The sequence below is a fragment of the Pleurodeles waltl genome, chromosome 12 (genome assembly GCF_031143425.1).
Source record: "Pleurodeles waltl isolate 20211129_DDA chromosome 12, aPleWal1.hap1.20221129, whole genome shotgun sequence".
Lineage (NCBI taxonomy): Eukaryota > Metazoa > Chordata > Amphibia > Caudata > Salamandridae > Pleurodeles > Pleurodeles waltl.
This window is the reverse complement of record NC_090451.1, coordinates 60861128-60889059: the sequence shown is the minus strand read 5'-3', so window position 1 is coordinate 60889059 and position 27932 is coordinate 60861128. Positions and strand designations below refer to the sequence as shown.

General features: G+C 45.8%; 1 protein-coding gene across 7 annotated transcripts in view; it reads right to left on the bottom strand.

Annotated features, from left to right (window-relative positions):
• Positions 1 to 1419: 1419 nt before the first annotated feature.
• The window catches only part of PTPRS (protein tyrosine phosphatase receptor type S), a 542831-nt gene continuing 516318 nt past the window's right edge, over positions 1420 to 27932 (bottom strand). For all 7 annotated transcript variants that reach the window (XM_069215972.1, XM_069215973.1, XM_069215971.1 and 4 more), the window contains 3 exons: positions 5792 to 5946; positions 4662 to 4797; positions 1420 to 3808 (listed from right to left, as the gene is read on the bottom strand). In XM_069215972.1, coding sequence (XP_069072073.1) covers positions 3740 to 3808; positions 4662 to 4797; positions 5792 to 5946 — 360 coding nt within the window. In that variant the 3' untranslated portion in view covers positions 1420 to 3739. The remainder of the gene's footprint in view (positions 3809 to 4661; positions 4798 to 5791; positions 5947 to 27932) is intronic.

The following is a 27932-nucleotide window of genomic DNA, read 5'->3' as shown; positions in this document are numbered from 1 at the left end:
AATTGGTCAATGTAGTTGTAGAACTTCATTTAGATATGGGCTATTAACTTAAAATGCCTTACACGTTCCTTCCAGTAATTAGGAAATATGTTTTCATGGATGACATTTCAACTCGATGTTTTGCAGCTTTTGCCATTCTTTATATGTATGATTATCGATGCTAAATCATATGTTTTTTAAATTATTTAAAATTTTAAAAACTTTAAAATTCTAATTTGTATTTAATGGCTTTGTGATTTTATGGCAATCTGCCGAATAAAGAAAACTTACTGACTGACTGACATTGTAAGTATGGGGCTGTTTAATTATTTAATCAGGGCAGCATAGTATGTTACCACACGTTACCAGGAGAAAGATGGCATTTAGAAAAAACAGCATTTCTGAGGCATGTATGTTACGTAAAATGAAATGAACCCCCATGCCCTTACTTTTTGCATTGTACTGCATATTAATCTACCCCATAGGTACACCAGCAGTCTGCTGGTCGGAAGGTACTGATCTTGCAAATCTTTATTCTTGCTTTTGCCCCAGACGTTCTAAAGAGAAATGGAGCTCTGTGCCCTTCCCACTTACCTAGCATCAGCTTTTAGCTTAAATAGGGTCTTATCAGAGCAGCCTAAGCATCCTGCAGAGATCTTGCATGCGGAACTCTCGGGAGGCCACACCAGAGTAGGTGAGTGCTAGGGTCAGTGCTTCAATGCCCCTGCGGATGGGTCATCCTCAAAACAATTAGACTGTAGCCCTTCTTCTTTTAAACCTTGTTGAGCCATGGGGCCTGCATCTAAATGTATGGATTCAGGCGATGCTACATGAGACATTTAGCAGCTAGAGTGGAAGGAGGGTCGAATTCTTATTCCCAGTGACTCTCTGGACTACTCAGCATCTCTCTAACAGTAAACAATGATTTCTGTGTCATTCAATATTTCCCTGTTCAATCCTCCCTCAAATTTCAACCTTGCACCCTCTTCCGTTCACTTTTGACCTTTCGTACTCCTCCCCATACTTGTCTTTTTCCCTCCCTACAAATCAGATTCCCAAGATCAACAACCCACAATGCACTATTGTTTCAAGGTCATCAACCCACAATATACTATTGTTCCATCCAGTCAGTTAAGTCTTTTGTGGAAGTTTACTTCATCGACAAGGCTCCTTCCTCCTTTTCTCTATCTTGCCCCCCACCCCTTGTTCCAACTTTACAGGGCCTTCTTTTCAAACTAGTCTACACACCCACTCACTCAAACTTAAGAGCAGATTTTAGGGTTCTTATAAAGCGTGATACAGGAAACCATCACATTTGCATGCAACAGGCTTTAGTCTCTAAGACACGAGCCAAACAAAATGCTACATCACATTGTCCTGCCCCAGACCCGAACGAAACCAAAAAACACAACTCATCATTGATGGTAATCAAAAGAGACATTTCTAGCTCGTCCTTTCAGACAATCTTTCTTTAATACAAAGTTGATATATCTACATACACAGTGGCTCAGAGCCACTTCCTGTTTCCATGTGAAGTAACAGTTTCAAAGCAACAGCACTTTTGCTCTTTATACAAACTGGTGGTTTAGTTAAGGGCCTCCTCCCGGTTTACCTTCATCTTCTTGCGTAATCGGGGGGTGGGGAAGGGGCTGCCTTTCGTCCCTCTCTGGAGGGATGATATCCCACTTGGAGCTGTTGTACTTGGGGAGGTGTCAATTGCTGAAAAGTCCAACCCTTGGGATGTGTTGGATATAGACACGGTGCATCACCTAGGGGTGGTCCCTGCTAAGGAGGAGGGGACAGAAGCTTTGCGATCTTCTGGACTTGCTTACCTTTGCTAGTCACAGCACATTTATTTTTCCTATATTGTATGTCTGGGAGTATTAGATGCCATCTCTAGGTTTTGGAAAACAAAGGTCACAGAAGGATGTTGGCGCCGGCTATCTTTGCATTAAAGCTCAATTTGCTTTGGCTCTGGCAGGTCAGAATGCCCACTTATGGCCCCTCTGCCCTTCTTTGTATTACAAAGGGTGCCCCAAGCCCCCTCGAGCTGAAGGTTTTTGTTTTGGACTTCGTGCTAATGGTATCAATTCCCTGAATGGCCACATCCAGTTCAGGTCAGGGTCAGCCTCTGCCTCACCAAGCCAGGGTTCATTGTCACATGGCTGACTTTTGCAGGGCAGTTTGCGTTTCGCCATGCCGAAGTGTTTGTGGTGCATTTCCTGTAACCAGCAGCATACGAAACAACATGTACGTGGTAGGAGCTCCTGGCCCGTTTCTTTCAATCCCAGATTGGTCCATTTACTCGCTGCGACTGCTCATCCCTGCCCCTGCAAGCACTAGTCAGAGTATGGGCCCTGCAAGACTAACACACCCCTGTCCATGGAAAAGGCCACTTCTTTTTCACCTAGTCATTCTTTTTTCGAAAAAACATAACCTTTTTTTTCTTTGTTCTCAAACGAGCAAACCCAGCCCTCTCTATGATAGAAAAAGCAAGATGTGGACGTAGCGATCAGCACTGCGTTCGTATATATACACATATAACAGCCATACACAACATCTCTACAGTGAAAAAATAGACTGTCTTTTAACAGAATATGAACAAGTAAGCACGTTCTCTCTCTTCAATTCATCGACTGATATTCTTTTGATTAAAAAAAGGAAAAATACACTATTTAAAAAAGAAAAGTAAGGTTAATGTCACTTGTTATGTTACAGGTACGTGTATTATGTTACAGGTACATGTATACTTCAAAGTAAGCCGCTCGCGGGGACACCTCTACTTCCAGAGCACCGTGACGTTCCTAGCCATCCGACTTGGCAGTGAGTCCCTCTGGCTAACTAAGGCCACCGTGCACAAGGGATTAGTGGGGTTCTGGAACAGGAAGCCCACAACTTCTTGTACTGCACCAGAATTCGTTATGGCATGTGAAAGGTTGAAGGGAGGCAAGCTATATTGGGGAGAAACAACAGGGCTTACAGGGGAGTAGCGGGCAGAAAAAAACCCAGCCGTTTCCGTGTCCTTCCATGATGGCAGCAGCGCCACATTTCACAATCCAAATCGTCAAGGAATGTTGCAAAGTAATCCAAGTGGATCTAGGAGGGAAAGGGAGCTGTGAAACCCGCACAGCGGCAGTTCTAGTGATGAAGGAGCTAGATATCTGCTAGATCACACTTCCATGATGCATCAGTTCAGAGTTGGTGGGTGTCAAGCAGGACTGCATGGTTAGGAGTGGAGCGCCTTCGTGTTTTTTGGAATATGTTGAGGCGCTTTGGAGAGAGTATCGTCGGTGGCGCAGGCGGCTTTTTTCAAAGACTGGCCAACTACATGAGTAAATAATCTTAACTCGCATGATGCAATCCAAGGCAATTTTTGTTCTTCTTCCCCCCTCCCCGACATCTTCTGGGGTCCCCTTCATTGGTAAAATTACATGAGATCTTTGCCACATTTGGGTCAGTCTTGCGATGCACAAAAGGCTTTCTGAAGAGAACACCACTTGAGGTAACAGAAGTGTCAGACCACTTAAAAAGAGTCCTTCCATTTTGCCACAAAAACACTGCGTCATTTTTTAGTTTTACAACACAGGGTTCCTGAGGGAGCAGGCCTCGCACACCCTCAGCTTACCCTACTCCCACCATGTTGCCCAAATGAAAAGCTACATCCTCTCGTAGAGTTTTCTTAGTAAAGTTCTCTTTGAGGGTTAAAAGAGGCCTTCCAGGACTTAAGTGGCTGATAGAGTCTGTGGACCCATGGCTTGTTTTAGGTTGCATAGTGATCAAAGCTGCCCAAATATTCTAGAGCTGCCTGGTAGCAGAACTGATATTCGTCCTGAAATCAGAAAAAGATGGGAAATGGTAAGTTCATAAAAAGGCTCCAGAAATTAATTCCTGTCTTTTTGCTTTATCAGTATTCTTCATTTCACCCTCAATTACTCATTATAAGCACCCATGCAGCACTATCAGAAGCTCTGAAAACCATTAATAACGTACACTGAGCACCGAAAATGATTTGCCTATAGCGCCAACAATATCCCACTGCATCCCTAATCAATCACACACACGTTGAGCATTATCAATAGCTTACAACGAGTACCAAAACAATTTGCCTGTTGCACCAACAAAAACTAATGCGGAGCACCATCAACCCGCTTTAGGTGCTTTCAATATCTTACCATGAGCACCAGAAATAATTCTCAAACTACAGCATTAGTAAATTACCCATTGCTCTATCATTAACTCACTCTGTGCACCACCAGTCATATAGCCTCTGTCCCATCAATAACTTACCCCCAGCACCAAACAATTAGTCAGGTATATTATCAGTCATTAACAATGTGCATCAACAGAAATTTACCCTGGACTTCAATAATTCACCCATAACGCCATCAGTAACTCACTTTAGGTCCCACCAACAGTCATTCCAAAGACTATCAGCCACCTCTGTGTGCCAGCTACACATTAGCAAATTTTGCATTGTTTCAACTTCCCACCAGTAGTCTTGTGTTCTATCTACGGAACACAAATCCTATTGGTCATTCCACTCTATGTCACCCAAACAGCTGTGTCACTTTATGTAAAGTTAATAACAATTAGGCAAAAAAGAGGTGTACTGCATATGGCTGGATAGAACCCAGTCTAGTTTAAAAAAAACATATGAAGTGCATGCCAATGGACATCCATACCTCTGTCTGCACCATGGCTGGTCGTTGCGTTCGTAGCATCTTTACAGTCTGGAAAATATCTACCACACCCTCGTACCGCATTCTTTCCAGGACAATACTTAGCGTGATGAAGACACCCGTTCTGCCGACCCCAGCGCTGCAGAAGGTAGATAAAACATGGGTTATGTTTATTTCCTTAAGCACATTCGGCTCAATTACCAATGGAGTTTTCCAAAGAAACAAAGTCCTTTTAATGCACTTTACATGTTGTTGTCCCACAAATCTTTGCTGCTGCTACTTAAGCATGTATCAAGATATTTTCACTTGCGATGATATGTGGGCTAAAAAAAACATCATCCTATGCGAGTTGAGCCTTACAGCAGCATTGGATCTGCTGTGATCTCAAGCTTGCGCTACTAGAATTATCCCAGACCGGGCAGGGGGATGGGAGGGATCTCAGAACATTTTGTAATCGTGTGTAGTCTTTTCATGTCATTGGTGGGTACATGTGTAGTCTTTTCATGTCATGTGGGGGGGTGGGGAGAATTACCTTTTTTTCTTGACAGAACACATCCCAGCTCCCTTAGATACATCAATTTCCTATTTCCCTTGTTGACAAAATGATATTATTCTGAGGCTAATGAAAATTGTTGTGTGTGGTGAATAGCTGAAGTCCCCATTTTGATTTAGATGTATGGATGCTTTGATGAAAACAAGACCAAAGCGTAACATGGGGCTGGAGGGAAATACCTGTGAAGTCTCTCTGACGTTCTGAACCTCTTGCAAAAGGACGATGCTGTGTTCTTCCAGCACTCAGAAGGCTGGAGATCTCACAAGTAAGTCCTAGGAACCACAAATTTCCCCTCTGTCCAGTACGTACCAGTGACTGTAGCAGTCTACAATATCAGTTACCCCTCATGTCGCCACCAGCACATTAAGTAATCTTTCTGTCAGCACTTTAAACAGGCGGCCAAGGCCCTCCATCCAGCTGATATCTTATGCCTAAACCAGGTTCCATGGTTCCATGGTATTATTGGTACAAGGGCTCAGTGATCTAGCAACCTACATATTTCACCTCTAACCAGAAGCACACAGTTATGAATATCAGTGGTTATGACTGCTGCTGTGTTTTGCCTGTGACTCCAGCTTACCTGCAGTGCACAGAGATTGGCCCATCTTGACCAAACTGCTCCTTGGTTTTATGAACCTGTCCAATGAAATCAATGAAGCCTTCGCCAGATTTTGGCACACCTTGTTCTGGCCAGTCGGTGAACTGAAATTGTCGGACTGTCCGGGATTGACCGTCCTGCAGGACAAAGAGGAGAGAGTGATAAAGGCGTGTATTTATAAAGTCAGAACTGAAATGAATTGATATACTCAAACAAGGTGGTCTGGCCTTCCCATAGTGTTTAAAGAGTACATGCAATTGCAGCACAAAGATGTCTGCATCAATTTGTATGTAATTTAATGAGAAACAAGTCCAGACGTGGTTCAAGAAATATTTAAATAATGTAAAGTTGCGCAGCCAATTTTGGAGAGTAATATCCATGAAGAGGGTCTTTCTGTGTTTCCACTAATTTCTTAAATTTCAATATGTTTACAAAATACATCTTCAGTCCCCTTCAAATCAATAATCATGTTAATATATCGTCAAGTCTGTATATTAAAAATGGAATCGTAAAAAGCATTCTTTGTGAACACACAGATACAAACTCTTCCTTTTAAGGACCGCATAATTTACTCTTTGCTAAGAAGACACAATTTAAAATGTGGGAAGTTCATTGTTAACAAAAAATTCATGCTTTAAACTCTCATTTCTCCCATGTTGGCAACACAGACTGAAGGCGATTAAAATGTAAACAGATATGCTTTTGGTTGCAATTTTATTTCTCTGACCCTCGGGAATCTTATCAGAACAGATAATATAAGTTTACAATCACTCAAATTGTGTTATCGCACAATTTAAGATTGTTTTAGGTCTGTCCTATGTAATGGACCATGAGGCTATTTCCATGTAGGGGCAGGAGAACATGCATGCTGATATCAAAAGCTTTTTCTATATATGGTCCCATCAAAGTGTGCCCTTTTGACGTGCTGCAGTCTTTCATTTCTGTGCACAGTAAAATAAAAAAATGATGTTCTTATTGGCTCTTCTCTACAAATAAACAAACTACTTTCTCAATTTCTAACAGTGCGCGTGATATTGCTGCATAATTAAATTCATTTTTGTATAAAAAATTACAGCAGATTAAGAGAAAAACACTAATAAAGCTCTGAAACAGTTGTCTTTTTAGGTAATGATTTTGGACATTACACCCACTTGAGAAATATACTAGGTTAAAGTGAATGTAGCTATCCCGAGATTAAGACTCGGTTTATATACCGGTAATAATTCACGCAGTACAGTTTTATTAACAATAAACTTCACCGCATAATATTTTGGGGACTCCAGGGTAAATTCACATTGGAGGAGATAAATATCCACCTTACTGACATCTACTCTAAAAAAATGTACAATCAGCCTTTGGAGGTCCCCTAGCATCCCTAAACACAGTGAGTGGACAAGATAACTCTTTTCTATAGCCACATGGGAGTGTGGCTGCCATAACTCTTTTTCCATTGCTGCATATGAGAGTTATATTTAAACTGCAGGGTCAGATGGAAGTTTACAGACTCATTCGCTCCTTATTCTTTAATTACTCTTGAGTAGTTTCACCAGTGTGTTTTTTTTTTAAACTAGACACTAACTTTAACTTTGAAAATGTCTTCGTGGTGATAGTAATAAATAAGCCATTACTTCTTTTGCTATTTTACATATGATAAAAAAAGGAAATGCTTTGACGTTTGGTACTAATAAGTTGGAAATAGAACACTGGCCTCCCGACATCTAAATGCTTAGTTTTTTTACTTTCTCATTTAGTTGGCCTAGTCGTTTTTTCCATCTTTCCAAATCTTGTGAGCCCCAGTTACTGAGGCGATGTCTGTGTCAGCTTTAAGCATCTCTGCTTCTCTTGACTCATTTTTTTTATGTCCCCTCCTGTTCACGTAAATACAAGATACGTAACTTAACAGTTACAAACTGTATGTTGCATGTAGTGTTACAGATTCACCTGCTGTGTACTTTCCACATCAAGTGGGTGGGTCGTACCTACTACTTGTTTTTGTTAAAGTAAAAAATATTCGGGAGTGGACACGGGAGTGTATGAGTGCAGGCCCCCACATTATGTGTTCTGTGTTATATAGTTAGATTATTTTCACCAGAAGGTATAATTTTGGTATTCTACATATTTAGATTTTTATGTATGCAAAGATATTCAAGTAATGAACTTGATAATTAATGCGGACTGGGAATTGGCCTGGACTACAACCTCCTGGAGAACTGGGAGGGACTCATGGCATCCTACAAGCCACAAACAGGTGGTACAGCATGTGTTGTTGTAGGTCACATGCTGTGCACAGATAGCAAAGCAGTACCCTTTCAGCAATGCCCCAGTTGAAATGTTGACTATTGTTACAATGGCAGGAAACGTCAGCATCGTATTCACTCCTTTTACCAATAATTCGTGTCTGAATGTCTGTGACTAAAGCAGGTGGATTTCTGAAGGCGATATTAACAAATTCCAGCACAGGATGTCTTTGATTATGACCACATTGTGTCTGGACTGAGCAGCAGTTGGACTTGTAATAAGTAAATAATTTAAATAATGAAATTTTCTATACACATATACACACTAATATATATTTATTACATGCTTACTTTCTTTGCACAAAATCCAGTTGCATAAAGACACATATTTCACAGTGAACCATGAAAAGTTAGAAATATTTCAAGGTGCCCTGTGAAATAAAAAAAAATTCATCATAAAAAAAGCCTTCAAACCACTATGAGTTTTAAGATTGTTAGGGCAATTAGGACTATGCAACATGTAGGATCAAATTAGGTGGCAAGTTTTTCAAAATGAAGCGGCAAATAATGCAAATCATGTGGCACATCATTAGGTAGCCTTACTTTTATTCATTTTAGCTAGAAACATTTTGGTGAAATCTTCAAATTATGCAAATAATGTGACAAGTTTGGCATGACAATTTTCTTGCAGTTTTATGCAGCGGAAAAAAAATAAAGGGGGTTGTTTTAAAAGGATGTTTTTTTTCCACTCTATCTCCCATAAGGAATTTTGTTCACTGCTTTAGTATAAACCACCTAATGACACTTAGCATGAATTTAGAAGTTTACTCAGAAAGTGTGCTTGTGTGGTTTGGTGTAAATCTAGTCATTAGGATTTGAAAAATATGCCAGATGGGCTTGAAAGGGTTAACAGTTATGTGGATCCTGACAGCTAAAAAGGTGTTTGTTGATTTGCTTGTAACTTTCAGTACTTTTTTTGCTGAATAAGCATGAAACTTAGGGCCCAATTACAAGTCTGGCGGTCCTAGGACCACCAGACTTGCGGTGGTGGTCGGCCCGACACATTACAAGGTTTGCAGGGAGATCCTCCAATCTACGGCCGTCCCCTCCAGGATCCTGGCTGACGGCAGTGCTGGTTGTAATCAGCCAGGGCGGCACTGAACTCAGGGCTCTACATATTTCAGCCATTGGTAAATTTCCTAAAAAAGCCATTGCAGCACCTTTCTTCCTTGTGGAATGTGCTTTAGGAGTAACTAAGAGTTGCCTTTTAGCTTTAACATAGCATGTTTGGATGCATCTTACTATCCATCTTGCTAATCCTCGTTTTGAAATGTATGAGGTTTTTGAAAGGCTACAAACAGCTGTTTAGTTTTTCTGAATGGTTTTGTTCTATCTATGTAGTACATTAGTGCTCTTTTAATGTCGAATGTATGTAGGGCTCTTTCTGCCACAGAATCTGGCTGTGGGAAGAAGACTGGCAGTTCCACTGTTTGATTGATATGAAAAGGTGATACAATTTTGGAAGAAATTTGGGGTTAGTTCATAGAACAACTTTATGTTTGTGTACTTGTATGAAAGGTTCTTCAATAGTGAAAGCTTGAATCTCACTGACTCTTCGCAACTATGTAATTGCGACTAGGAAAGCAACCTTCCATGTTAAGAATTACATTTGACATGAGTGCATAGGTTCAAATGGTGGGCCCATAAGTCACGTAAGCACTATGTTCAAATTCCAAGAAGGAACTGGAGGTGTCCTGGGTGGAATTATGCGTTTTAAGCCTTCCATGAAGGTTTTAAGAACAGGAACTCTAAATAAAGAGCTGTGCTGTATATTTTGTAAATATGCTGAAATTGCAGTAAGATGTATTTTTATGGAAGAGAATGCTAAATTTGATTTTTGTAAATGAAGTAAATAGCATACAATATCTTGTATTGATGCCGTAAGAAGGGCAATCTGTTTAGATTGACAGTAATATACAAATATTTTCCATTTGTTAGCATAGCACTGTCTAGTAGTGGGTTTTCTTGCTTGCTTAATCACGTCCATACATTCTGATGGTAGTTGTAAATACCCAAACTCTATGACCTCAGCACCCAAATCGCCAGATTGAATGTGTTGGGATTTGGGTGTCTGATCCGCCCTTTGTTTTGTGTCAACAGGTCTGGTCTGTTTGGGAGTTTGGAGTGTGGTACTACTGATAGGTCCAGTAATGTTGTGTACCATGGTTGACAGGCCCACGTTGGTGCTATGAGTATCATATTGTGTGGGTTTTGACGCAATTTGTTGATTACAAATGGAATGAGTGGGATAGGGGGAAAAGCGTAAGCAAATATCCCTAACCAATTGATCCATAAGGCATTGCCCTTGAATAGGGGATGTGGGTGTGTGGATACGAAGTTGTGGCATTTTGCGTTTTCGCTTGTGGCGAACAGATCTATGTTTGGTGTTCCCCATTGTTGAAAGTATTTTTTAAGTACTTGAGGGTGAATCTCCCACTCGTGTGTTTGTTGATGATTCCTGCTGAGAACATCTGCGAGTTGGTTGTGTATCCCTGGAATGTATTGTGCTACCAGGTGAATTTGGTTGTGTATTTCCCATTTCCAAATGTTTTGAGCTAGGAGGGAGAGTTGGGACGAATGTGTTCCTCCTTGGTTGTTTAGGTAATACATGGTGGTCATGTTGTCTGTTTTGATCAGGACATTCTTCTGAGTGAGAAGAGGCTGAAAAGCTTTGAGTGCTAGGAAGACAGCTAACAACTCTAAGTGATTTATATGTAGCTGTTTGTGTTGGGCATCTCATTGTCCTTGGATGTTGAGATTGTTGAGGTGAGCTCCCCAGTGTAGGTAGTTGGCTCTGTATGTGCTATTTCAAAGTAAGGAATAGCATGCACAGAGTCCAAGGGTTCCCCTTAGAGGTAAAATAGTGGTAAAAAGAGATAATACTAATGCTCTATTTTGTGGTAGTGTGGTCGAGCAGTAGGCTTATCCAAGGAGTAGTGTTAAGCATTTGTTGTACATACACATAGACAATAAATGAGGTACACACACTCAGAGACAAATCCAGCCAATAGGTTTTGTTATTGAAAAATATCTTTTCTTAGTTTATTTTAAGAACCACAGGTTAAAATTTTACATGTAATAGCTCTTTTGAAAGGTATTGCAGGTAAGTACTCTAGGAACTTTGAATCATTACTTTAGCATGTATACTTTTTACATAAAACACAATAAGCTGTTTTAAAAGTGGACACTTAGTGCAATTTTCACAGTTCCTGGGGGAGGTAAGTTATTGTTAGTTTCAACAGGTAAGTAAGGCACTTACAGGTTTCAGTTTTTGGTCCAAGGTAGCCCACCGTTGGGGGTTCAGAGCAACCCCAAAGTTATCACACCAGCAGCTCAGGGCCGGTCAGGTGCAAAGGTCAAAGAGGTGCCCAAAACGCATAGGCTATAATGGAGAGAAGGGGGTGCCCCGCTTCCAGTCTGCCAGCAGGTAAGTACCCGCGTCTTCGGAGGGCAGACCAGGGGGGTTTTGTAGGGCACCGGGGGGGACACAAAGTAGCACAGAAAGTACACCCTCAGCAGCGCGGGGGCGGCCGGGTGCAGTGTGCAAACACGCGTCGGGTTTCCTTCGGTTTTCAATGGGAGACCAAGGGGTCTCTTCAGCGGTGCAGGCAGGCAAGGGGGGGGCTCCTCGGGGTAGCCACCACCTGGGCAAGGGAGAGGGCCTCCTGGGGGTCACTCCTGCACAGAAGTTCCGTTTCTTTAGGGGCTGGGGGTGCAGGGTCTTTTCCAGCCGTCGGGAAATGGAGTTCAGACAGTCACGGTCAGGGGGAGCCTGGGGATTCCCTCTGCAGGCGTCGCTGTGGGGGCTCAGGGGGGACAACTTTGGTTACTCACAGTCGTAGAGTCGCCGGAGGGTCCTCCCTGAGTGGGTTGTTCTCCACCAGTCGAGTCGGGGTCGCCGGGTGCAGTGTTGCAAGTCTCACGCTTCTTGCGGGGAGTTGCAGGGGTCTTTAAATCTGCTCCTTGTAACAAAGTTGCAGTTCTTTTGGAGCAGTGCCGCTGTCCTCGGGAGTTTCTTGTCTTTTTCGAAGCAGGGCAGTCCTCAGAGGATTCAGAGGTCGCTGGTCCCTTGGAAAGCGTCGCTGGAGCAGGTTTCTTTGGAAGGCAGGAGACAGGCCGGTAAGTCTGGGGCCAAGGCAGTTGGTGTCTTCTGTTCTTCCTCTGCAGGTGTTTGTCAGCTCAGCAGTCCTTCTTCTTGTAGTTGCAGGAATCTAATTTCTAGGTTCAGGGAGAGCCCTTAAATACTCAATTTAAGGGCGTGTTTAGGTCTGGGGGGTTAGTAGCCAATGGCTACTAGCCCTGAGGGTGGGTACACCCTCTTTGTGCCTCCTCCCAAGGGGAGGGGGTCACATCCCTAATCCTATTGGGGGAATCCTCCATCTGCAAGATGGAGGATTTCTAAAAGTTAGAGTCACCTCAGCTCAGGACACCTTAGGGGCTGTCCTGACTGGCCAGTGACTCCTCCTTGTTATTCTCATTATTTCCTCCAGCCTTGCCGCCAAAAGTGGGGGCCGTGGCCGGAGGGGGCGGGCAACTCCACTAGCTGGAGTGTCCTGCGGTGCTGTGACAAAGGGGTGAGCCTTTGAGGCTCACCGCCAGGTGTTACAGTTCCTGCCTAGGGGAGGTGTTAGCATCTCCACCCAGTGCAGTCTTTGTTACTGGCCTCAGAGTGACAAAGGCACTCTCCCCATGGGGCCAGCAACATGTCTCTAGTGTGGCAGGCTGCTGGAACCAGTCAGCCTACACAGATAGTTGGTTAGGTTTCAGGGGGCACCTCTAAGGTGCCCTCTGTGGTGTATTTTACAATAAAATGTACACTGGCATCAGTGTGCATTTATTGTGCTGAGAAGTTTGATACCAAACTTCCCAGTTTTCAGTGTAGCCATTATGGTGCTGTGGAGTTCGTGTTTGACAGACTCCCAGACCATATACTCTTATGGCTACCCTGCACTTACAATGTCTAAGGTTTTGCTTAGACACTGTAGGGGCACAGTGCTCATGCACTGGTGCCCTCACCTATGGTATAGTGCACCCTGCCTTAGGGCTGTAAGGCCTGCTAGAGGGGTGTCTTACCTATACTGCATAGGCAGTGAGAGGCTGGCATGGCACCCTGAGGGGAGTGCCATGTCGACTTACTCATTTTGTTCTCACTAGCACACACAAGCTGGTAAGCAGTGTGTCTGTGCTGAGTGAGGGGTCTCCAGGGTGGCATAATACATGCTGCAGCCCTTAGAGACCTTCTCTGGCATCAGGGCCCTTGGTACCAGAGGTACCAGTTACAAGGGACTTATCTGGATGCCAGGGTGTGCCAATTGTGGAATCAAAAGTACAGGTTAGGGAAAGAACACTGGTGCTGGGGCCTGGTTAGCAGGCCTCAGCACACTTTCAATTCAAAACATAGCATCAGCAAAGGCAAAAAAGTCAGGGGGTAACCATGCCAAGGAGGCATTTCCTTACACAACCCCCCCCCCCAAACGAAAGAGGATGAGACTAACCTTTCCCAAGAGAGTCTTCATTGTCTAAGTGGAAGAACCTGGAAAGGTCATCTGCATTGGCAGTCCCAGGTCTGTGTTCCACTATAAAGTCCATTCCCTGTAGGGAGATGGACCACCTCAACAGTTTTGGATTTTCACCTTTCATTTGCATCAGCCATCTGAGAGGTCTGTGGTCAGTCTGAACTAGGAAGTGAGTACCAAAGAGGTATGGTCTCAGCTTCTTCAGGGACCAAACCACAGCAAAGGCCTCCCTCTCAATGGCACTCCAACGCTGCTCCCTGGGGAGTAACCTCCTGCTAATGAAAGCAACAGGCTGGTCAAGGCCATCATCATTTGTTTGGGACAAAACTGCCCCTATCCCATGTTCAGAGGCATCTGTTTGCACAATGAATTGCTTGGAGTAATCTGGAGCTTTTAGAACTGGTGCTGTGCACATAGCTTGCTTCAGGGTGTCAAAGGCCTGTTGGCATTCTACAGTCCAGTTTACTTTCTTGGGCATTTTCTTGGAGGTGAGTTCTGTGAGGGCTGTCACAATGGATCCATATCCCTTCACAAACCTCCTATAGTACCCAGTCAAGCCAAGGAATGCCCTGACTTGAGTCTGGGTTTTTGGAGCTGCCCAGTCCAGAATAGTCTGGATCTTAGGCTGGAGTGGCTGAACTTGGCCTCCACCTACAAGGTGTCCCAAGTAAACCACAGTTCCCTGCCCTATCTGGCATTTGGATGCCTTGATAGAGAGGCCTGCAGATTGCAGAGCCTTCAAAACCTTCTTCAGGTGGACCAGGTGATCCTGCCAGGTGGAGCTGAAGACAGCAATATCATCAAGATAAGCTGCACTAAAGGATTCCAACCCAGCAAGGACTTGATTCACCAACCTTTGGAAGGTGGCAGGGGCATTCTTTAAACCAAAGGGCATAACAGTGAACTGATAATGCCCATCAGGTGTGGAGAATGCTATCTTTTCTTTTGCTCCAGGGGCCATTTTGATTTGCCAGTACCCTGCTGTTAAGTCAAAGGTACTTAAGAATTTGGCAGCCCCTAATTTGTCTATGAGCTCATCAGCTCTAGGAATGGGATGGGCATCTGTCTTGGTGACAGAGTTGAGACCTCTGTAGTCCACACAAAACCTCATTTCTCTCTTTCCATCTTTGGTGTGAGGTTTGGGGACTAAGACCACTGGGCTAGCCCAGGGGCTGTCAGAGTGCTCTATTACTCCAAATTCCAGCATCTTGTGGACTTCCACCTTGATGCTTTCCTTAACTTGATCAGACTGTCTAAATATTTTGTTTTTGACAGGCATGCTGTCTCCTGTGTCCACATCATGGGTACACAGGTGTGTCTGACCAGGGGTTAGGGAAAAGAGTTCAGCAAACTGTTGTAGGACCTTCCTACAGTCAGCTTGCTGTTGGCCAGAGAGGGTGTCTGAGTAGATCACTCCATCCACTGAGCCATCTTTAGGGTCTGATGAGAGGAGATCAGGGAGAGGCTCACTCTCAGCTTCCTGGTCCTCATCTGTTACCATCAACAGATTTACATCAGCCCTGTCATGGAAGAGCTTAAGGCGGTTTACATGGATCACCCTCTTGGGGCTCCTGCTTGTGCCCAGGTCTACCAGGTAGGTGACCTGACTCTTCCTTTCTAGTACTGGGTAAGGGCCACTCCATTTGTCCTGGAGTGCCCTGGGAGCCACAGGCTCCAGAACCCAGACTTTCTGCCCTGGTTGAAATTCAACCAGTCCAGCCTTTTGGTCATACCACAACTTCTGGAGTTGTTGGCTGGCCTCAAGGTTTTTACTTGCCTTTTCCATGTACTCTGCCATTCTTGAGCGAAGGCCAAGTACATAGTCCACTATGTCTTGTTTAGGCTCATGAAGAGGTCTCTCCCAGCCTTCTTTAACAAGAGCAAGTGGTCCCCTTACAGGGTAGCCAAACAGAAGTTCAAAGGGTGAGAATCCTACTCCCTTCTGAGGCACCTCTCTGTAAGCGAAAAGCAGACATGGCAAGAGGACATCCCATCTCCTTTTGAGTTTCTCTGGGAGCCCCATGATCATGCCCTTTAATGTCTTGTTGAATCTCTCAACAAGGCCATTAGTTTGTGGATGATATGGTGTAGTGAATTTATAAGTCACCCCACATTCATTCCACATGTGTTTTAGGTATGCTGACATGAAGTTGGTACCGCTGTCAGACACCACCTCCTTAGGGAAGCCCACTCTGGTAAAGATACCAATGAGGGCCTTGGCTACTGCAGGGGCAGTAGTTGACCTAAGGGGAATAGCTTCAGGATACCTAGTAGCATGATCCACTACTACTAGGATGTACATATTTCCTGAGGCTGTGGGAGGTTCTAGTGGACCAACTATGTCCACACCCACTCTTTCAAAGGGGACCCCCACCACTGGAAGTGGAATGAGGGGGGCCTTTGGATGCCCACCTGTCTTATCACTGGCTTGACAGGTGGGGCAGGAGAGGCAAAACTCCTTAACCTTCTGGGACATATTGGGCCAGTAGAAGTGGTTGACTAACCTCTCCCACGTCTTGGTTTGTCCCAAATGCCCAGCAAGGGGAATATCATGGGCTAAGGTCAGAATAAACTCTCTGAAACCCTGAGGCACTACCACTCTCCTAGTGGCACCAGGTTTGGGATCTCTTGCCTCAGTGTACAGGAGTCCATCTTCCCAATAGACCCTATGTGTTCCATTTTTCTTGCCTTTGGACTCTTCAGCAGCTTGCTGCCTAAGGCCTTCAAGAGAGGGACAGGTTTCTTGTCCCTTACACAACTCTTCCCTTGAGGGTCCCCCTGGGCCTAAGAGCTCAACCTGATAAGGTTCCAGTTCCATAGGCTCAGTTCCCTCAGAGGGCAGAACTTCTTCCTGAGAAGAGAGGTTCTCTTTTTGGTGTTGTGTTGCAGCTGGTTTCCCAGCTGACTTTCCTTTTCTCTTGGTAGGCTGGGCCATTTTTCCAGACTCCAGCTCTACTTTTTCACTCTGTGCCTTGCACTGTGCCCTAGTCTTGACACACACCAGTTCAGGGATACCCAGCATGGCTGCATGGGTTTTCAGTTCTACCTCAGCCCATGCTGAGGACTCCAGGTCGTTTCCAAGCAAACAGTCTACTGGGATATTTGAGGAGACCACCACCTGTTTCAGGCCATTGACCCCTCCCCACTCTAAAGTTACCATTGCCATGGGATGTACTTTAGTCTGATTGTCAGCATTGGTGACTGGATAGGTTTGTCCAGTCAGGTATTGGCCAGGGGAAACCAGTTTCTCTGTCACCATGGTGACACTGGCACCTGTATCCCTCAGGCCCTCTACACTTGTCCCATTAAGAGCTGCTGCCTGTATTTTTGCATGTTAGGGGGCCAGGCAGCCAGTGTGGCTAAATCCACCCCACCCTCAGAGACTAATGTAGCTTCAGTGTGACACCTGATTTGCTCTGGGCACACTGTTGATCCCACTTGGAGACTGGCCATTCCAGTTTTAGCTGGATGGGAGTTAGAAGTGGTATCTTTCTTGGGACAGGCCTTGTCTCCAGTTTGGTGTCCAGACTGACTACAGTTACGACACCAGGCCTTTTTGGGATCAAAGTTTTTACCCTTGTACCCAGAATTGTTTTGTGAAGAGGCTCTGGGCCCACCCCCCTGTGCAGGTTTTTGGGGGCCTGTAGAAGACTCCTTACTATTTTTGTTTTTGGCTGTCTCACCACCTTTCCCCTGGGGAGGTTTTGTGACCCCTTTCTTTTGGTCACCCCCTGTGGAAGTTTTAGACACCCTAGTCTTGACCCAATGGTCCGCCTTCTTTCCCAATTCTTGGGGAGAAATTGGTCCTAGGTCCACCAGATGCTGATGCAGTTTATCATTGAAACAATTACTTAATAGGTGTTCTTTCACAAATAAATTGTACAGCCCATCATAATCATTTACACCATTGCCTTGAATCCAACCATCTAGTGTTTTTACTGAGTAGTCTACAAAGTCAACCCAGGTCTGGCTCGAGGATTTTTGAGCCCCCTGAATCTCATCCTATACTCCTCAGTGGAGAATCCAAAGCCCTCAATCAGGGTACCCTTCATGAGGTCATAAGATTCTGCATCTTTTTTAGAGAGTGTGAGGAGTCTATCCCTACACTTTCCTGTGAACATTTCCCAAAGGAGAGCACCCCAGTGAGATTTGTTCACTTTTCTGGTTTCACAAGCCCTCTCATAAGCTGTGAACCATTTGGTGATGTCATCACCATCTTCATATTTAGTTACAATCCCTTTGGGGATTTTCAACATGTCAGGAGAATCTCTGACCCTAGTTATGTTGCTGCCACCATTGATGGGTCCTAGGCCCATCTCTTGTCTTTCCCTTTCTATGGCTAGGATCTGTTTTTCCAAAGCCAATCTTTTGGCCATCCTGGCTAACTGGATGTCCTCTTCACTGGAGTTATCCTCAGTGATTTCAGAGAGGCTGGACCCTCCTGTGAGGGAGCCAGCATCTCTGACTATTATTTTTGGAGTCAGGGCTTGAGAAGCCCTGTTCTCCCTAGATAGGACTGGTGGAGGGGATTCTTCCTCCAGTTCACTATCATCCTCCTCTGTGTTATCCACAGAGGGGTTGGCTCTATCATACTCTGCCAACAGCTCCTGGAGCTGTACTTTGGTAGGTCTGGAGCCCATTGTTATTTTTCTTATGTTACAGAGTGACCTTAGCTCTTTCATCTGGAGATGGAGGTAAGGTGTGGTGTCGAGTTCCACCACATTCATATCTGTACTAGACATTATTCTTCTAAAAGTTGGAATGCTTTTTAAGAATCTAAAACTGGTTCTAGAATCTAATTCAAACTTTTAAACTCTAAAAGAAATGCTAACAGGAACACAAGGCCCTAGCAGGACTTTAAAGAATTTAGAAAACTTTTCAAATTGCAAAAATCAATTTCTAATGACAATTTTGGAATTTGTCGTGTGATCAGGTATTGGCTGAGTAGTCCAGCAAATGCAAAGTCTTGTACCCCACCGCTGATCCACCAATGTAGGAAGTTGGCTCTGTATGTGCTATTTCAAAGTAAGGAATAGCATGCACAGAGTCCAAGGGTTCCCCTTAGAGGTAAAATAGTGGTAAAAAGAGATAATACTAATGCTCTATTTTGTGGTAGTGTGGTCGAGCAGTAGGCTTATCCAAGGAGTAGTGTTAAGCATTTGTTGTACATACACATAGACAATAAATGAGGTACACACACTCAGAGACAAATCCAGCCAATAGGTTTTGTTATTGAAAAATATCTTTTCTTAGTTTATTTTAAGAACCACAGGTTCAAATTTTACATGTAATAGCTCTTTTGAAAGGTATTGCAGGTAAGTACTCTAGGAACTTTGAATCATTACTTTAGCATGTATACTTTTTACATAAAACACAATAAGCTGTTTTAAAAGTGGACACAGTGCAATTTTAACAGTTCCTGGGGGAGGTAAGTTATTGTTAGTTTCAACAGGTAAGTAAGGCACTTACAGGTTTCAGTTTTTGGTCCAAGGTAGCCCACCGTTGGGGGTTCAGAGCAACCCCAAAGTTATCACACCAGCAGCTCAGGGCCGGTCAGGTGCAAAGGTCAAAGAGGTGCCCAAAACGCATAGGCTATAATGGAGAGAAGGGGGTGCCCCGGTTCCAGTCTGCCAGCAGGTAAGTACCCGCGTCTTCGGAGGGCAGACCAGGGGGGTTTTGTAGGGCACCGGGGGGGACACAAAGTAGCACAGAAAGTACACCCTCAGCAGCGCGGGGGCGGCCGGGTGCAGTGTGCAAACACGCGTCGGGTTTCCTTCGGTTTTCAATGGGAGACCAAGGGGTCTCTTCAGCGGTGCAGGCAGGCAAGGGGGGGGCTCCTCGGGGTAGCCACCACCTGGGCAAGGGAGAGGGCCTCCTGGGGGTCACTCCTGCACAGAAGTTCCGTTTCTTTAGGGGCTGGGGGCTGCGGGTGCAGGGTCTTTTCCAGCCGTCGGGAAATGGAGTTCAGACAGTCGCGGTCAGGGGGAGCCTGGGGATTCCCTCTGCAGGCGTCGCTGTGGGGGCTCAGGGGGGACAACTTTGGTTACTCACAGTCGTAGAGTCGCCGGAGGGTCCTCCCCGAGTGGGTTGTTCTCCACCAGTCGAGTCGGGGTCGCCGGGTGCAGTGTTGCAAGTCTCACGCTTCTTGCGGGGAGTTGCAGGGGTCTTTAAATCTGCTCCTTGTAACAAAGTTGCAGTTCTTTTGGAGCAGTGCCGCTGTCCTCGGGAGTTTCTTGTCTTTTTCGAAGCAGGGCAGTCCTCAGAGGATTCAGAGGTCGCTGGTCCCTTGGAAAGCGTCACTGGAGCAGGTTTCTTTGGAAGGCAGGAGACAGGCCGGTAAGTCTGGGGCCAAGGCAGTTGGTGTCTTCTGTTCTTCCTCTGCAGGGGTTTGTCATCTCAGCAGTCCTTCTTCTTGTAGTTGCAGGAATCTAATTTCTAGGTTCAGGGAGAGCCCTTAAATACTCAATTTAAGGGCGTGTTTAGGTCTGGGGGGTTAGTAGCCAATGGCTACTAGCCCTGAGGGTGGGTACACCCTCTTTGTGCCTCCTCCCAAGGGGAGGGGGTCACATCCCTAATCCTATTGGGGGAATCCTCCATCTGCAAGATGGAGGATTTCTAAAAGTTAGAGTCACCTCAGCTCAGGACACCTTAGGGGCTGTCCTGACTGGCCAGTGATTCCTCCTTGTTATTCTCATTATTTCCTCCAGCCTTGCCGCCAAAAGTGGGGGCCGTGGCCGGAGGGGGCGGGCACCTCCACTAGCTGGAGTGTCCTGCGGTGCTGTGACAAAGGGGTGAGCCTTTGAGGCTCACCGCCAGGTGTTACAGTTCCTGCCTGGGGGGAGGTGTTAGCATCTCCACCCAGTGCAGGCTTTGTTACTGGCCTCAGAGTGACAAAGGCACTCTCCCCATGGGGCCAGCAACATGTCTCTAGTGTGGCAGGCTGCTGGAACCAGTCAGCCTACACAGATAGTTGGTTAGGTTTCAGGGGACACCTCTAAGGTGCCCTCTGTGGTGTATTTTACAATAAAATGTACACTGGCATCAGTGTGCATTTATTGTGCTGAGAAGTTTGATACCAAACATCCCAGTTTTCAGTGTAGCCATTATGGTGCTGTGGAGTTCGTGTTTGACAGACTCCCAGACCATATACTCTTATGGCTACCCTGCACTTACAATGTCTAAGGTTTTGCTTAGACACTGTAGGGGCACAGTGCTCATGCACTGGTGCCCTCACCTATGGTATAGTGCACCCTGCCTTAGGGCTGTAAGGCCTGCTAGAGGGGTGTCTTACCTATACTGCATAGGCAGTGAGAGGCTGGCATGGCACCCTGAGGGGAGTGCCATGTCGACTTACTCATTTTGTTCTCACTAGCACACACAAGCTGGTAAGCAGTGTGTCTGTGCTGAGTGAGGGGTCTCCAGGGTGGCATAATACATGCTGCAGCCCTTAGAGACCTTCTCTGGCATCAGGGCCCTTGGTACCAGAGGTACCAGTTACAAGGGACTTATCTGGATGCCAGGGTGTGCCAATTGTGGAATCAAAAGTACAGGTTAGGGAAAGAACACTGGTGCTGGGGCCTGGTTAGCAGGCCTCAGCACACTTTCAATTCAAAACATAGCATCAGCAAAGGCAAAAAATCAGGGGGTAACCATGCCAAGGAGGCATTTCCTTACACCCAGCCAATCATTGATGCATCTGTTGTAATTATGGTCTGAGGCACAGGATCTTGAAATGGCCGCCCTTTGTTTAGATTTGTGGAATTTCACCACTGAAGGTACCTGTATGTTTGGTGGTCTATCAACACTAAATCTTGAAGTTGACCGTGTGCCTGTGTCCATTGTTGTGCAAGGCACTGTTGTAAGGGCCGCATGTTTAGTCTTGCATGTGGAACAATTGCAATACATGATGCCATCCTCCCTAACATTTTCATGACAAATCTGACAGTGTACTGTTGACCTGTCTGTATCTGTGCGATTATATTTTGGAATGCTTGTAATCTTTGGGTATTTGGGCTTGCAAGCGCTTTTCGAGTGTTTAGTATTGCACCTAAATACTGTTGTATTTGCGCAGGTTGTAGTTGCGACTTTTGGTAATTTATTGAGCACCGTAGTGTGTGCAGAGTTTGTATTATGTAATGCGCACGGTTTTGACACTGCGTATGACTGTTTGATTTTATTAGCCAATCGTCTAGATATGGAAAGACATGTATATGTTGTCTTCTTGGGTAGGCTGCGACTACCGCTAGGCACTTTGTGAATACCCTTGGAGCTGTTGTTATTCCGAAGAGTAACACTTTGAAGTGATAGTGCTTTCCTTGAATGACAAACCTGAGATATTTTCTGTGCGCCGGATGGATGGGTATATGAAAATATGCATCCTTGAGGTCTGATGTTGTCATGAAATCATGTTTTTGAAGTAGTGGGATAACATCCTGGAGAGTTACCATGTGAAAGTGTTCTGACAGGATGTAAAGGTTGAGGTCCTGAGATCTAATATTGGTCTTAGGGTGCCGTCCTTTTTGGGAATCAGGAACTGTAGTGAGTAAACTCCCATCCCTTTTTGATTTTGTGGCACGGGTTCTATTGCTTGTTTGAGTAATAGAGATTTGACTTCTTCCTGTAACAGACTGATGTGTTCTGTGGATAATTTGTGTGGTTTTGGTGGAATAATTGGGGGAGTTTGTATCAATTCTAGGCAATAACCATTGCGGATAATTGATAGTACCCAATTGCCTGTAGTAATGTTTTGCCAATTGGTGTGGAACGTTTGTAGTCTTCCTCCCACAGGGGAGGTGTGGAGTGGAAGGGGATGAAACAAGTCACTGTTTAGTGTGCTGTGAGGTTTGTTTTGAGGTTTGATATTTCCCTCTACTTCTGGGATGCTGTCCTCTATATGTGCCCCTAAAACTACCTCGTTGGTATTGAGGTTGGTAGGCTAGTTTTCCCTGCGATGTGTATGCCTCTGCTATTTGAGCTCTAAATCCACCTCTAAACTGAGGTTTCCGAAAGGATCCCCTGTATGGTGTGGTGTATAGTGCACCCATAGCTTTTGCTGTGTCTGAATCCTTATGCAATTTTTCAATTGCAGTCTCCACTTCTGGGTCGAAAAGTTATTTTTTATTGAACGGCATATTCAATACCGCCTGTTGGATTTCGGGTTTGAAACCCGAGGAACTGAGCCATGCATACCTCTTTATTGTTACAGCAGTGTTGACTCTCCTGGCTGCTGTGTCTGCTTCGTCTAGGGCAGACCTAACTGATTATTGGTGATGGCTTGCCCTTCCTCCACTATTTACTGTGCACTTTTTTGATGTTCCTTGGGGAGATGCTGAATTATGTCTTGCATCTCATCCCGAGGGGCCCTGTCGTATCTAGCCAACAACCCTTGTGAGATGGCTATCCTCCATTGATTGGCTGCCTGGGATGCCACTCACTTCCCTGCAGCATCAAATTTCCTACTCTCTTTGTCTGGTGGGGGTGCATCACTGGATGACTGAGAGTTTGCCCTCTTTCTGGCAGCGCTTACTACTACTGAGTCTGGAGGGAGTTGTTGAGTTATGTAGACAGGATCAGAGGGAGGTGGCTTGTATTTCTTCTCTATCCTGGGAGTAATTATCCTTGCTTTAACTGGCTCGCTAAATATTTGATCAGCGTGTTTTAGCATGCCGGGGAGCTTAGGAATGTTGAATGTGTGAAGGAGTGTATTAAACAAAAAATCATCATCCAAAGGTTCAGTGTTCATGGTGACACTATGGTATGCTGCAGCCCTAGCTAAAACTTGATTGTACCCTGTACTATCCTCAGGTGGTGAAGGCTTAGAGGGATAGCAGTCTGGGTCGTTGTCAGGAATGGGATCTGGATCATAAAGATCCCATGGGTCTTGTTGCGAGTCAAACGAATGTGATGGTGACTGCATTGATGTAGGACTGGTAGGAGGAGAGATATGCAGGTGTGGAGAGTGAGGAGAAGAAAATTGAGGAGGTGGCGGTCTCTCCTTTGGCTTTGGCACTTTATTTTTCACATGCTGTACATTATCCTGCCATCTAGTGTTGGGCTCGGAGTGTTACAAGTTGTTTTTCTTCGAAGAAGTCTTTTCGAGTCACGAGACCGAGGGACTCCTCCCCTTCGGCTCCATTGCGCATGGGCGTCGACTCCATCTTAGATTGTTTTCCCTGCAGAGGGTGAGGTAGGAGTTGTGAGTATACTAGATGTGCCCATGCAATGGAGTAGGTATGTATGTACATAATGTGTATTAAAATAATAGTTATTTACAAATTTTCAATTTTCATTCAACTAATAACGGCTACAGGCTCCCGGGGAGGTGGGAGGGCGCATGTGAATCTGCAGCGTCTCATGCCACGAACAGATGTACACTGGATAAGTGACATTTTCCGTTCGATGGCATGTGTAGCTGCAGATACACATGCTGTGCATAGACTAATAAGCAGTAATCTCCCCAAAATTCAGTGGCTTAGCCTGTAGGAGTTGAAGTTGTCTGAAATAATGTTCTTAATACAGCCTGTCCTACTGTGGCTTGTTGCGTTGCTAACACATCTACACAGTAATGCTTAGTGAATGTATGAGGCGTAGACCAGGTGGCTGCCTTACAAATTTCCGTCATAGGTATATTCCCAAGAAAAGCCATTGTGGTGCCTTTCTTCCTAGTGGAATGTGCTCTTGGTGTAAAAGGTAGATCTCTTTTTGCTTTAATATAGCAAGTTTGAATACATTTAACTATCCATCTGGTGATGCCTTGTTTGGATATAGGATTACCTGCATGAGGTTTTTGGAAGGCTACAATTGTTTTGTTTTACGAAATTGTTTTGTTCTGTCAATGTAATACATTAGTGCTCTCTTTATGTCTAATGTATGTAAGGCTCTTTCGGCTACTGAGTCTGGTTGCGGAAAGAATACTGGGAGTTCCACTGTTTGGTTTAGGTGGAATGGTGATATGACCTTTGGTAGGAATTTGGGATTTGTACGGAGAACCACTTTATGTTTATGTATTTGTATAAAGGGTTCTTGAATAGTAAATGCTTGTATCTCACTTACTCTTCTAAGTGATGTGATAGCTATTAGGAAGGCTACTTTCCAAGTTAAGTATTGCATCTCAGAAGAGTGCATGGGTTCGAATGGTGGTCCCATGAGTCATGTTAATACAATATTAAGGTTCCACGAAGGTACTGGTGGTGTCCTTGGGGGTATGATTCTTTTTAGTCCCTCCATAAATGCTTTGATGACTGGGATTCTAAAAAGCGATGTTGTATGTGTAATCTGCAGATAGGCAGATATTGCAGAAAGATGTATTTTAATGGAAGAGAATGCTAGATTAGACTTTTGTAAGTGTAATAAGTAGCTTACAATATCGTTTGCGGAGGTATGTAGTGGTTGAATCTGATTAGTGTGGCAGTAGTAAACAAATCTTTTCCATTTGTTTGCGTAACAATGTCTCGTCGTAGGTTTTCTAGCTTGTTTAATGACCTCCATACACTCTTGTGTAAGGTTTAAATGTCCGAATTCTAAGACTTCAGGAGTCAGATTGCTAGATTGAGCGATGCTGGATTCGGGTGTCTGATCTGTTGTTTGTGTTGTGTTAACAGATCTGGTATTTCTGATGGATACAACTACCTGTGGATTCCTCACCTAATGAATACTCCCATGGCGCCAGCATTCAACGGAAATCTTCTTACTAGTCTCTGCACGTCGACGAGGACGTCACTCTAGCCCACGCAACGCCGTCTGACGTCATACAGGCAATAAGAGGTCCTCGACGACGTGCGGACGTCAGTTCCCTTTTTTCCGTGCATTCGAAACGGTTATCTTCGAGGGAGCAACTGTTACTTTTGTGGTTACAGTGTATTTTTGCTGCGTAGTCTTTCGCTGTGGTAATAATGTCGCAGAGAAAGTCTGGATTCAAGCCTTGTCGTGAGTGTGGAGGCAAGATGTCGGTGACGGATCCTCATTCCGATTGCCTTTGGTGTTTGAGCTCCGACCACGACGTCTCGACTTGTGATTCATGCCAGCACATGAATCCAAAGGCCCTCAAGGAACGTGAGGCGAAGCTGTTTATGGCGAAATCGAAGGAGAAGCATCACAAGAAGTCTTCTTCTCCAAGACATCGGCGTCATCGAGACTCCCGGCGCCGTAGAGAATCTCGGCGTCATTCGAAGGAGACTCGTTCCAGGTCTTCGGATCGGCGCCGAAGGACATGGGAGATCAGTCCCACGGTTACGCCGCATCCTTCGACGCCGTTGCCCTCTCCGGCGTCTCCAACTTCACCTGGACAGGCGTCGGTGATTGAGGTATTGGAGCCTCAGGTGTTTTCTCCGGCGTTGCAGACGTCGAGGCCGGCGTCTGGGTCGCCTCCGAGACAGGCACCCCAGTATCCGGCTTTTCCCACCCCTGGAGCCGATAGTTCTGCATTCTTGAATGCGATGTATGCCATCTTCCAACAGATGGCTCCAGGGGGTGCTCCGGCTGGGCCTTTGGCCTTTTCGTTGGGTGAACCTGCGCCTCTTCGGCCGGCACCCTTTATGCCCTTTCTCCCTTTTGGGAACGTGGGCTCGGCGCCAGTGTCGGCGCCGGTGGCCGCTCCGGTGGCTTCAGAGGGATTGGCCCCGGGGATTTCCATCCCGTCGACGTCGGGATTTCAGCCTGTGACTCCGGTGGGTCCATCTGCTTCGACTGCTCTTTCGTCGGCGCCGAAGTTACCTGTGGCGCCGGACGCGGCGTCGGTGGCTTCTGAAGATCGGCGCCGATCTTCGACTTCGGCGGAGGCATTGTCGACTCCACGTATTGAACAACGGCTTCATTCGAGGAGACGTGCTCTCCGTGTATTAGAGGAGCAGGAGTACCAACGAGCCCTGGAGGAAGGAGAGCTAGAGGACTCGGGTGATGGGCTGCGTGGTCTGGAGTCGGCCAGTGGGCTGGACACTTCCCCTGAGTGGGATCTTTCGTCCCCGGGAGAATACACTGAGGAGGCTGCTTCCTTTCATGCAGTGGTACGGAAGGCAGCTAGTTTTTTAGACCTGCCTTTGCCGGTGGTGGAGGCTAAACAAAACCTTCTAACAGAGGTGCTACATCCGGCCTCAGCTGCGGCGGAGCCTCTTTTGCCATTTAATGACGCTCTGCTGGATCCGGTGTTAGAGGTGTGGAAGAGGCCGGCATCTTCCCCAGCAGTTCACAGAGCCGTGGCCAGGAGGTATCGGGCGGCTCCGACTGACCCTGGTTTTCTGTCTAGGCACCCTATGCCGGAGAGCTTGGTGGTGCAGGCCTCCTGTTCATCCAAGTCAGCGCCTGGTTCTTTCCCGACGGTGCCTGGGGACAGAGATTCAAAGAAACTAGAGGCGCAGTCCAAGAAGATTTTTTCGTCTTGCAGTCTGGCGCTGAAGGCCACCAACGCAACCTGTATCCTGGGGAGGTATATTCATGCTCTGATGGATGACATTTCCTCATCATTTACAGAGCTTCCCCAGGGTCTTTTGGATCTTGTTTCAAATGCCCAGGCTGCTGCGACCCAGATTATCCAGACGGGACTGGATACCACCGACTCGGTAGCCAGAGCAATGGGCACAACTGTGGTGGCAAGGAGACAGGCCTGGCTCCGTAACTCGGGCTTTTCTGCGGATGTACAGTCCACATTGTTGGATCTCCCGTTTGATGGGGACAAACTGTTTGGAGCCAAGGCTGATTCGGCCTTGGAACGTTTTAAGGAGAGCAGGGCCACGGCTAAGTCGTTAGGGCTCCAAGCTCCTTCCACGGCCTCTTCCAGATTTTTCAGGAGGTTTCGTGGATTTGGGCGTGGCTCTTCCTCCTCTTCCTTTCGGGGAAGATATCAGCAACCTGCCTCTTCCCATCCCTATAGATCTTTTAGGGGGAGAGGTAGGGTTCGCACCAGAGGAGCCTCTCAGCAGCACTCTGCCTCTTCCTCATCCTCTGGCGGGGTGCAGCAGGGGAAGCAGCCTTAGGCTCCCACCATTTCCCACTCACTCCTCTCCTGTAGGGGGAAGATTACAGCATTTTCTCACCAAATGGAAGACTGTTACAATGGACACTTGGGTTCTCAGTATTGTGGGAAAAGGCTACACCCTTCCCTTTCGGGAGTTCCCGCCCCTCATCCCGCCCCGCCCTTCTTATTGTTCAGAAGAACACCTCCTGTTGCTAGAACAGGAGGTACAAGCCCTCCTTTCAAAGGGCGCGGTGGAGTTGGTCCCAGAGCAGGAAGGGGGTCGAGGATGTTACTCAAGGTATTTCCTGATTCCCAAGAAGGATGGTCGTTTGAGACCAATCCTGGACCTGAGGATCTTGAAT